Raw genomic sequence first — 12,114 nt, 5'->3', positions numbered from 1 at the left:
GGGAAGGGAGAGACGGCCTTCCAAATAGGCCGCATTCGCAGGAAAAGGCTTCAGCTGGAGACCTGCCTCGGGGACCCGTGTGTCCCCAGATGGCCTGTGAGGAGGTTCCAGATGAGGGTCAGGAGGGGCCCTTTACAATGTCAAGGGCAGGGGTCTCACACTTGTTTTAGCCAAGGAGCCTTCTCGTCACAGGAAACCTGTGTGAAAACTGATATGTGAAACAGAAGACAGCAGAGCTGGAGAAAGCGAAGCGGGGCGAGGCTGCCGGGCCAGGCCTGCTGGGCGCCTCTCACTTCTGCTGTCGCCCTGGGCCCCAGCTCCTCCCATTTCATGGAAAGGGGGATGGAGGCCCAGGGCCACAGAGGAACCTGGCCAAGCTCACCCGGTCCTCAGCTGCAAGACGAGGCCTCCTGACTTACAGTCCCGGGGTCCCTCCAGGACACACCTGCTCCCCAGTTTACGCACAGAGCCAGAACTCTTAGGGGTGTGAGGCTGTGGGGCTGAGGGTCTAAGGGGACCTCAGCGGAGACCCAGGAACTCCTGATCAGCCAAGGGTGGCTGGCGGCACACCTCAAAGCGGGGTCTCTGGCGAGCGGCGCTGGAGGCAACTTGTCAGAAAGGGCAGATTCTCCGGCCCCACCGCAGACCTACAGACGCAGAATTCTGGGGCTGGGGTCCTGCAGCCTGTGTTTTACAAGCCCTCCAGGGCGTTCTGATGCTCACTGAGGCTTGGCACCCCTTAGGATCCTGGGATCATCTATGTCCTCCCCTCTCATCGTATCTGCTCTAAACCAGTGATGGAAGCACTGCCATCTTCTAAAACCAGCTTCTAAAACCCCCCGGGCTCAGGCTGCCGGCCTCTGTCTGAGTGTCCCACACTCGCATGAAGCGTAGAGACCTTGCTTCCATCAGGCCACCTCGTCTTCCTGACTCATCAACTACGACTGTCTTAGCTCTTTCTTCTATCTGCCTTGAGTTTCCGCATCGGAGGCTGCTATGATTTTCGCTTTGATCATCAACAATGACTTAAGAAACTCATCAAAATGAAAGACAGTTTGATATGTTGACCTCTATTGTTACCTACTTGGATGTTCTTCCTTTCTGAATTTCTGAGCCCTCTAATCACTTCCCGTATGGAGTATGTCCTTTAGACAAGTATGTTTGCCAGTGAAAGCTTTGCTGAGTTTTTCTTTGTCTGAGAAGGTGTCCATGTGCCATTCATTCCACCCAAGGATATTTCCACCCAAGATAGAATTCACATCGACAGCAAATGTCTCTCTGCTCTGCACCTGAAAAATGTGCCATCTTCCTCTGGCCTCCATGGTTTCTGGGGAGAAGTTGGCTGTTATTCGCATTGGAGTCCCTGGTAGGGAGTAAAAAGTGTCTTTTCTCTTGGACTACTTTCAAGATTGTTTTTTCTGTCTTCAGGTTTTGAAGTTTAAGTGTGTTTGTGGATAACTTTGGGCTTAATCTACTTGGGGTTTACTCAGTTTCTTGAGCCTGTAGGTTTATGTCTTTTTGTCAAATTTTTTGTTTTCAGGCAATATTTCTGTGAATATTTTTTGGACCCATTTTCTCCCTCTGGGCCTCCAATGGCATAACTGTTATCCTACAGGTTCTGTTCACTCTTTTTTCCTATTTTCTCTCTGCTGTTCAGGTTGGATCATTTCTCTTATTCCATCTTCAAGCTCAGAGTCTCTCCTCTGACATAGCCTTCTCTTCTGTTAGGGAACTCACCCATGAATTTTTAAATCTTGCTTATTTTATTTTTCAGTTCCATCATTTCCATTGAATTCTTTTTGTTTTAGGACCTGTATTCCTTCTGTGAGACTTTTTTTTTTTTTTTTTACTTTTTCAATTGTTTCAAGAGTATTTGTAATTGTTGGTTGAAGCATTTTTGTGATGACTGCCTTAAAAATCCTCCTCAGATAATTCTAATGTCTTTTCAGTGTTAGGATATGCTTCAAACTGTGGTGCTGGAGAAGACTTTTGAGAGTCCCTTGGACAGAAAGGAGATCAAACCAGTCCATCCTAAAGGAAATCAACCCTGAATATTCATTGGAAGGACAGATGCTGAAACTCCAATACTTTGGCCACCTGATGGGAAGAGCTGACTCATTGGAAAAGACCCTGATGCTGGGAAAGATTGAGGGCAGGAGGAGAAGGGGACGACAGAGGATGAGATGGTTGGATGGCATCACTGACTCAATGGAAATGAGTGAGCAAACTCCAGGAGACAGTGGAGGACAGGGAGGCCTGGCGTGCTGCAGCCATGGAATCGCAGAGTTGGACACGGCTGAGGGACTGAACAACAGCAAGGACATGCTGACTGTCTTCTCTCATCCAAATAGTTATGTTCATGGTTCTTGCTGCGATGAGTGATTTTCTACTGTATCCCGGACATGAGAATTTTATGCTAGGAGGTCTGGATCCTAGTTAAGTCTTCCATGTTAGCAGACCATCTCCCTGTTTAGGTTTAACATGTGGGGCCTGGCTTACTGGGGACTGTGCTTCTGAAGACGAGTTAGTTTTCAGAATGCTTGTTAAACTGCTCTTCTGGTCTTCAGCGTCCAACTGGTGTTGCTGGTAATGCCCTGGTGATGAAAGGTGCTTTCCTGGTTGCTCTGTGCCCTGGGGTCAGGGTGGGAGACACTGGCCGTAGATGGAGAGTGTCTCCCTGGGCCGGGTGCCGGGGAGGGCAGTTTACTTACTCTCCTTGTCCACTGCATGGCAGGTGGGAGACACAGGTCCTGCATTTTTCCTCAGGTCTCTGGCCAGTCCACCTTCCTCCTTCCAGAGTTCTACAGCCATCCTCCCTATTGTTCTAGGGCTTTTCCATTGTAACAAGTGCAGAAGAGCAGGGAGCGAAGAGTCTCCACTTATCGCATCCCTGGGGTACTATTAAGACCCATTAGAATGGGACTCTTAGGATGGGACCAGGCATCGGTAGATTTCAGAGGTCACTGGACCCTGGGTGCAGCCAGGATTGAGAACCACTAGGTTAAAAGCTCCCTTCACACATTCAGAGATTTTATGTGACCATCATGAGCCAAGGCATTACACATGAGCCCATTTTACAGGTGAGGAAGCTGAGGCCCAGGAAAACCAAATGACCTGTAGAAGGTCAAATGATTACTCATGAAGAGGATGAGACAAGCTCCCGGGACTCTATACTTTCTCCCCCAGTAACCCTCTCTGCTACAGGAGCTCTGCCCTGGTGAGGGTCTGCAGGCATGGGAGTCTTCTAGGGGCCTGCCTGTCAGATGGCATCGGCTGGCCTTAAGAGTATGTGCAGTGTGTGTCTTAGAGGGAGAGGGAAGGCGCATAGAAAAGGCAGGTCAGGTGGCTGCTGGGCACTCAGGACCCTGAGTTGCAACAGGCCTTAGAGGCTCTGCATGCCTGCCCATGCCCCATTTCCAAGCTCAGCCTAACCAGGCCCCCTTGTCACCTCCTCCCAAAAGCCCTCCTGTGGCAACCTTGCCCTCAGTGTTCTTCTGGGACTGCTTGTGGGGCCCTGAGCGTGACTACTTGGGTCTGGGTCATCTGAGGTTAGATCACCACACGGATGGGCAAGGAGAGGCCCCTTGCGGGTGGATGACTGTTTCAGGTGCATCTCGAGACACACGGCCCCTCCAGGATGCCTTGTGGATAACAGGCAGGGAGCCGTTCCCCTGGGCAGATCTCGGTCAGCTTCACCAGCACAGTGAACAGGTTTTGGTTCACTGATCACAGATACGGAAGTCTGCAGCTGCACGGCCCTGCTCAGGTTCAGGTCCCCTCTTGGCACCTCGGTGTCCCCATCCAAGGAAGGAGGGGCTGGAACCGCCTTCAGCCCCAGGACCGTGGGCACGAGGCCCCTTGGGCCACCTGAGCTTCAGGCTTCAGGAGCATGTGAGAGGGGTCCATTTTAGGCTCACCACGGCGGGCCCGTGGACCCGACCAGCCCTGCGTGACACCCCAGGGCTCAGCCCACAGGATGCTCACGTTGGAGCCCCAAAGCTCAGGTGCTTCCTGCCGGGAAGACTGCACCATGCCCACCTTCACAGACGAGGCGATGGCGACTCCACACTCAGAGAGGTTTGCTCTTGTACCCAGGGTCACGCAGCAAGGCAGAAGCCAGGATTCACCCCCAGGGGGACCGGCACCCAGATCTAGTCGTCTCCGTTGACCCCTCACGTAATCTCATGTCCATGGTCACTGCCCGCGGGGCCCCTGCCACGCTGGGACCCACGAAGGAGGTAGGCTCTGCTCAGGGAAGCCCTGGGCACCCGCTGCCCCGTGGGCACTCACTGGGGGGCTGCTGCAGGCACAGAGGAGGCACAGGGGGCCCCCTGGACCCTGCCCCCAGGGGCTGACGGTCCTCAGGGGAGAGAGGACACAGAGTCTCAGATAAGGTGTCCCCTGCCGGGGCCAGGGGAGGAGAGACAGAGCTCCCAGGTGGGTACCACGAGACCCAGAGCTGAACTTGGGGGGACAGAGGAAGCCTGAGAGCTGTGACCTGAGATGTGGGCTCTCACCCCTGGACACCCGAGGGTCTGGGCATGGCCTGTGTCCCTGACCACAAATCCAAGGTCACACCCCATCTGGTCCCCAGGCTGGGGGCAAGCCTGTCCAGCACAGGGGGTCACAGGGACCTTTGCTGAAAGCAGAGTCCCAGCCAGTCCCCAGGGAAGGGCAGGGAGGCTCTGCCCTCGCATGTGAGGGGGCTTCTCTTGGGCCAAGGTCCCCTCCCTGACGTCTGGAGCCCCCATTGCTCTTGCTGGGGCCGAATGTGAGCAGGAGGGCAGGCGGCAGGCTGTCCATCCAGCCGGCGGCCAGGTCAGCCACACTCTCCCAGCTGTCTCTGCCCCAGGGGCCCCTCGGCCGCCTGCAGGACGCTGGGCGCCTGACCCGAGCCCTAAAGCCCGCTTGGGCCTCTCTCCCAGGCTTCCCCCACCACCCTCCGCCCAGCCCTGGCTCTCTCCACCCCCAGGGCTCTCCAGGGGCTACTCCTGACCACGCTTTCTCTCCACCCTCACCCCAGGTCCTGCAGGAAAGGGGAATGGAGGCAGAGGACGGGGACAGAGGTGGGTGCTGAGCAGGAGAATCGCAGCTTTTCTGGGCTCCAGACCCCGCCCAGTGAGGGTGGGGCTGGGTCTCAGGTTACCCACACCCCACCCCTAGGCCCACCTGGGAGCCAAGGGCCCCGAAGACTCTGCCTCCAGCCCAGACCTCTCCTGAGGGCCCCGCCTGCCCATCCACCTCCGTGCAGCTCTGGCTGGGTGTCTCAGACTCCTGTCTCAACATGAAGAACCCACCTTGCTCCTGCCCCGCCTCTGAGTAAAGGTGACCCCGCCCACCTGAGCCAGGACGACCTGAAGGATCATTCTTGATCCTACGCGCCCCCCACCTTGACCGCTCACACCGGTCCTGCTGCTCAGACAGCTCAAGGGGCTTCCCTGCGGCTCCTCTGGGCCCCGCCGTCCCCTTTGCCCTGGCCTGGCAGCCTCTAGTCTATGTTCTGCAAAGCCTCCCATCCGTGTTTAAATGGGTAAAACTGTCAACCTCATCTCCTGCTCACAACCCTGCTGCCCTGACTCTGGTCTTTGAAGACAGAGAATAATGTTCCCAGCAATCGCACACGGACCACTGGCTTCTGGCCGCCGCCCCCAGCCTCCTGCTTCCCAAACGGCCACCTCGCTTCTTGCCTCTAGCCCCAGTGTGGGTTGCTTGTGCTGCTCAGAAGGTCCTTCTCGGGGACACCCCCAGGACACCCCCAGAAGCCTCCTCCCCAGCCTGGATGACCACAGTGAGTCTCCTACTGTCTTTACCGCCCCCGACAGTCCTGCTGGAGGCTCGGTCAGAGGCGGTCTGGGCGCTGCTGAGAACTCGCAGGACAGGCCGGGCCCTACCAAGGCCCCCAAAACCCTGTGTGACCCTGCACATCCCAGCCCCCACGCCACCCAGGGCCCAGCAGCCAGGCTTCACCTTTGTTGGGAGGGTCCTCTCGCCCAGATACCTCCCTCTTCAAGCCTGCTCACTTAGCCCCTCCTACCCCGAGCCCCGGGCTGGGCCTGGCCGCCTGACCTGCAGGCGCTATGCTGTTGCTGCTTAATCGCTCAGTCGTGTCCGACTCTCGGCGACCCCATGGACTGCAGCACGCCAGGCTTCCCTGTCCTTCACCACCTCCCGGAGCTTGCTCAAACTCCTGTCCATCGAGTCAGTGATGCCGTCCAGCATGCAAAGGCAGGCGCCATACGTCTCACCTTTTCATCTGGACTTTGTGTCACCCCCCACCCGCTCTAGACCGTCAGCTCCTGGGCTGGGGGTACCGTCTGTGCAGACTCTGCTGTGCCCCCAGCACACACCCAGGGCCAGGGCGCGGGAGCCCTCACCAAAGCTTGGTTGAGGTTGGGCGGTCGCGCCCCGTCTCCGGGCCTTCTCTTGCTTGTCCGACAAGGAGGGCCAGGACTGATGTCCCATCGGTGTGATGCTCGTGGATTCTGCCCCCCGGGTCTCAGGTCACAACGCCCAGAACTGAGCACGCCCCCACGCTCTGAAATTCTCATGGGGTTGGCACACCACAAATCGGTTCTCTCCCTCTTTCCACCACGGACTAGGCAATGTGAGAACAATCTTTTTCTTTCCTCCACAGCCTGGAAACTCCCAAGGACTAACAGAGGACGGGGAAAGCCACTTCCGAGCGGGCCTGACACCCACTTTCCTGCTGCTGTTAGCAGGGAGACAGAGATGAACAGAGATGCTGTCTCCCGACCTTCCCTGGTGGGCACTGGGTTGGCGATCATGAAACAGTCTCAGACCCCAGCCTCCGGCCAGGCCCTGGCTGGGTGGGCAGCAGGCGGGAGACAGGTGGACGGGACTCCACGGGGACGGATACCCAGAAGGTGTCACAAGACAGCAAAGTCACAGGCAGGGTGGGGAGCGCTGGCCCCCACTGGACCACCCCTCTGTGCCGCCTTGGTTTCCATGCAGAGCAGTCCTCATCCTGACCTCCAAGCCCACCCTCACGTGCCTGATTCCCTTCCAAAGGGTGAGGTCCTCTCCAGGGCTCACCTAGTCCTCAGGGAAGGGTCTCAGCCAGCCTGGGGCTCTGTCTGACATCGTCACACCTCTGACCCCCTGAGTTGGGGGAACGTGGGGAACCTCAAAAGGGAGGACAGGACTTGAAGGGCTAGGGAGAGCAGCAGCAGGCCAGGCCACAGGGTCCAGGCCAGGTGAGAGGCCCACAGATCCTGGGGTCCTTCATCCTGTGAACCGCATCCTGTGAGGCTCAAGATGCTCTCCTTGTAACAGAAAATCAGTACCATCCCTTTCCTGGGCAAAAATCAGATTCATCAATAATACAACTGGCTACAGGCATGAAAGAAAGCAAGCCAGTGAAAGCGTTGGTTGTTCAGTCGTGTCCGACTCTTTGTGACGCCATGGACTCTAGCCCACCAGGCTCCTCTGTCCATGCAACTCTCCAGGCAAAAATACTGGAGTGGGTTGCTGTTCCCTTCTCCAGGGGATCTTCCCAAGCCCAGGGATCGAACCTGGGTCTCCCGCATTGCATGCATATTCGTCACCAGCTGAACCACCAGGGAAGCGCAGACAAGTACATGCCTAGTACAGGTAACGCCCGAGGTGTCGCATAAAGGAAAAGAACGGCACTCCACCATAAAACGTGTTTCAATGAGACCTCTTTGGAGGGATGAGCCGTGCCGGCTGAGAAACACTGCCTTAGAGGAGGAGGATATCACACAGGTTTCTCAGCCACCTGCTTCCCTGCAGGAGAGCGGGGACTGGGTCCTGTTCATCACCTCCTCTCTGCTGCCTAGCGCTGTGTCCAGCACATAGTAGGTGCTCAGTTAATGTTTGGTGAAGGGATGGGTGAGTGACTGAACGATGAATTCAGCCTCAGGTGAGATGTGCTGATGGTGTCATGAGTGGGATGAGGTTGTGCCTGGTCCCTGTGAGCCCACAGAGGACCCCAGGCAGGTGGTGGGGTGTGTGCTCTGGCTCCCAGCAGCATCTCTGCCTGTCCCAGCTCCCTGCACACTTCTCCAGGGCGGGGGCCGCTCCTGTCTTCTTGGTTTCTCCCTCAGCGCCCCGCACAGCGTCTGGCACAGAGTGGGTGCTCAATAAATACCCGTTGAATTTAGCGCATCTCAATTCAACAAACATTTATTGAGCGCCCGCTGTGTTGAGTGTCACAGTCCTACCCTCCTCTGGCGCGCTACAGATGATGTCCCGGGATGCAGGCAGGCCTGCCTTGCTGTGTGCAAACCACTCTGTTCAGTAATGACTGCAAATTAAACTGGGGTCAATGCACTCACGATTGGGAGCCACTTGCATTTTCTCAATGCAACTTGAGAAAAGAAGGTGGATACCCCTCTGTTCTCAGTTTAGGGGCGCTGCTCATCCCGCCCAAATTTCTCAGGAGGCTGGTAGACAGCAAGGCACGCCTGACCTAGGCAAGACCAGCAGCCTGGGTCCTCGTTGCTATTTCCATGCAGGATGGGAGCAGAGCGGTATCACCAGGGCAGAGATGAAGTCACAGGTGCAGTGGTCAGACACCATGGGCTTCCCATTTGCAGGAACCGATGTCAGAACACCAGCAGAAAGTGAAGCAATGACAGAAGCATTATCACAGTCATTGTGAGCCTGCATCCCTGAAGGAGGACATGCATGCACACGCACACACATGTGTACATGTACACACACGCACAGGCGTGCACACATGCATACATGTACACACATACATGTACAGCTGTGTACACACGCACACATACACATATGTACATGCCCGTGCACACACACACACACACACCTGCACACGTACATACCCATGTGCACACACACACGTGTACGCACATACATACATATACACACATACACATCTGCACACGTACACACCCATGTATACATACACACGTGTACGCACATATATACATATACACACATACACATGCATACAGAGACACAGGTTGTTTGTACCTCAGAGGGCTCGCCCAGTTAGAACATGAATTCCAACACAGACACTGCGGTTCCTGCAGGCTGGGCGCCCCTGCAGCTTGTGATGGGAACACGGCAGCAAGGAATGGGGTTGACACAGACCTCACAGGTGTGTCATTGCCCAAAACGGCTGCACAGCCTACAGGCCTTGCAGGGTCTACTGCCCGGGGGGAACGCCTGGAGTGACCCCAGGGCACCTCATGTGGCATGAGATGAGGAAGCGGTGCAGGCAGGTGGGCAAACACGCCCAGGTCACAGGGCAGGTCAGCGCAGCACAGGGAGGTCGCCAGGAGGCAGCCTGTTCCTGCCTGGACTTCTCCCCAGATGGAGCCCCCCTCCCTAAGCCCCAAGCCAGAGGCAGGCCACGAAGGGACTCCCTGGGGACAGCAGCTGCCTGCTCCCCGCCCCAGAGGAGAGACCAGGGGAGGCCACCAGCCCTGCAGACACGGGCCTGCCCACCACCCAGCAAGGGAAGAACCGAGGCTGGCAAAGCCCACCTGAGGACCCCAGAGTGTCCGTTCCTGGGAGCTAGTGCTTTGGTGCCCCCAAGGGGGGCTACTGGGGTGCTGCTGGGGGTGCTCTGGGGGGCTGGCGCAGTAGGTCTCCACCTTCCAAACAACTGCCATTTGGAAAAGTAGAAAGGGCCATGATCAAGGCCAGTGACACGGGGCTATGGGCAAGTTCCGAACCTCCCCGGACAGAGAGGGGCTTGGGGGTCCGGCTGCAGCTGCCAGGTCGGGTTCTGCCCTTCACTGCTCCTGTGAGCAGCCCTGCACCCCTCACCCCCACCCCACCTGCCTCGGCCTTTCCTGCCCCAGGCCGCTGAGTGAATGAGTCTTGCTGAGGGTCTTTCCCGGTGTGACCTTCCCGTGGGGATGCCGGCCCTGCAGTGCCTCTGGCTTCTACTTGGACAGCGGCCGCCCAGGCTGGAGAGGCACGGGGCACTCGGACGCCCGCCTACAGAGACGGCACATAAAACGACACACGCTTGCTCCGTTTAGACGTCTTCTTTAACAAGGGGTCACCTCCACGCTTCCTGGTCCCCCGCCCACGTCGGAACACACGCGCCTTCATTTGTGAGACAGTTTACAGTTGGGAGGACGAGGATGACGATGATGGTGAGGAAAAGCAGTTGTTCTCTGAGCATCTACTATGCGTTCGGCTGAGCGCTGGCGGCTCCCGGACCCCCTCCCCGCCCCGGGTGGCTAACAACCCCTCCAGGCACACGGGTGAAACTGAGGCCCAGTACTGGCGTAATTGGCTCAAGGTCAGCGTCCAGCTGGGACTTGAACTTAGGCCTCTCTCAAGGCAAAGCCAGTGTCTTTCCTGGGCTTTCTCACACCCGTCCCCGTCCCCTCCTGGCCTTCTCTACTTCCAAACTACACCTCCAGCTTGTCCACAGAAACCCACCCACAGCCGCTGAGACCCAAAGAGTCTGTCTGTCATCTACTGCGTGCACCAGCTTGCTGCTGTTTCCTCTATAATTCACAGCCTCTGGATGTGAAGAGCGTTACGGGGAGTTTTGCTCAACATCTGAAGGGCACACCTACTGAGTATCACGATCCCCTGGATCAGGCAGATGGGGGTCTTTGTCCCACCTCGCTCCCTGAGGACATGGGGTCCCGGGTCCCGGCCCCTTGCTCAGGAGGGGCACATAATAACACGGGTCAGCATTCTCACACACCGCCCTGGACAGCGCTGCTCCTGGCCCCAAGTCTGGACTCACCGCCTGGACCACGCTCTGTCCACTCCGGAGGAAAACAGGCCCTCACTTCCAGCCTGGAAGCCCTTTCCCCCCGAGGACCCCAGGAGTGTGAGTCAGCCTCCTCCCAGCCGTTGAGAGTTCAGCGGGACACTGGCACGACCTGCGGGCAGCCTGCTGGCTCGGACGCCATTGAGGAGAGAACAGTGCGTGGCTAGGGGCCTGCTCCCTACCCGACTTGCCCTCTGTCTGGAGGTTTGCTCTCAGAGTTTTGAAGGAGCAAGGCTTAGATCTGGGGGGATCAGCTCGAGGTCATGGGCCCCTTTTCTGCAAGGCCTTTCATGCCACACCGACGGCCTCTTGCTCAGAAGAACCACTCACGTGAGTAGAAGTTGTCCCCTGGAACCGTCTGGGGAGGGCCTCTGTCGGTCCCGCTACTGAGGGACAAAGACTGGCTGTCTAGGTCTGGAGAGTTGGTCCTCGTGTCTGCCTCTTCCTTGAGAATCAGCCAGCTGGTCTTCTGCTGAGAAAAAACAGAAGCTCTGTGAATTTCAACTTGACCTGCAGGGGCACTGACCCATTTTACAGATAAGGAGACTGAGGCTGGGGAAGTCAGGGCCCGAAGTGAGATCACATGTGGCGGGTGTCGGGTAAGCCAGCCTTGGGCTCCTTCCATACTCACCCACCTTCCTTAAAGAAGAACAAAGGGTCTTAGCTCTTGAGCCAGGGTGGACTCAAGATTTATTTTCCTTTCTTTTCAGTCATCTCGTTGGTTAAAGAACCAAAAGTGGCTCAGACAGTAAAGAATCTGCTAGTAATGCAGGAGACCTGAGTTCAGTCCCTGGGTCTGGAAGATTCCCTGGAGAAGGGAATGGCTACTCACTCCAGTATTCTTGCCTGGAGAATTCCATGGACAGAGGAGCCTGGCGGGCTACAGTCCATGGGGTCACAAAGAGTTGGACACGACTGAGCGACTAACGCTTTCACTTTCAAGTGAAAGCAAAGAATGAGGACAAGAGGTGCTGTTTCCTCAGTGCAAGGAGGCTGGTGGGACCACCCCTTAAATTTGGTCCCAGGTGGCCCGTGCCGGACCCCTAAGGGGCAGAACCTAAGAGGAGGAGCTGCGGCTTCAAGTTGGAGAAGGCCCCCCGACACCGGGCCTGCCCCTCATTACCTTCCTGTTATCCGGGTCGAAACCTCCATCCTCCCCATCGGATCGCCTCGCGGCTGGAAGGGAAAAATCGATCGGTCAAGGGAGCGCACCGTCGGTGGTGGGTTTGCACGTCCTGGTTCCCACTTCACAGTCATGCTCAAAATGGAAAAAAAAAAAAGAAAAGTCGCCAGCACTTGTACTTTTGAGGACTGAGGAACCAGATCGGCTGGGGAATATCCCCGCATGAATAGGGGCTGGGGGGCCT

General features: G+C 56.8%; 1 protein-coding gene across 1 annotated transcript in view; it reads right to left on the bottom strand.

The window, feature by feature from the left end:
• Nucleotides 1-12,114, bottom strand: part of ABLIM2 (actin binding LIM protein family member 2) — a 131,236-nt gene that overhangs the window by 24,767 nt on the left and 94,355 nt on the right. Inside the window, 2 exon segments of the mRNA XM_043906090.1 lie at nucleotides 11,078-11,219; nucleotides 11,871-11,923. Coding sequence (XP_043762025.1) covers nucleotides 11,078-11,219; nucleotides 11,871-11,923 — 195 coding nt within the window.

The sequence above is a fragment of the Cervus elaphus genome, chromosome 6 (assembly GCF_910594005.1).
Source record: "Cervus elaphus chromosome 6, mCerEla1.1, whole genome shotgun sequence".
Classification (NCBI taxonomy): domain Eukaryota; kingdom Metazoa; phylum Chordata; class Mammalia; order Artiodactyla; family Cervidae; genus Cervus; species Cervus elaphus.
This window is presented reverse-complemented; position numbering and strand designations above follow the sequence as displayed.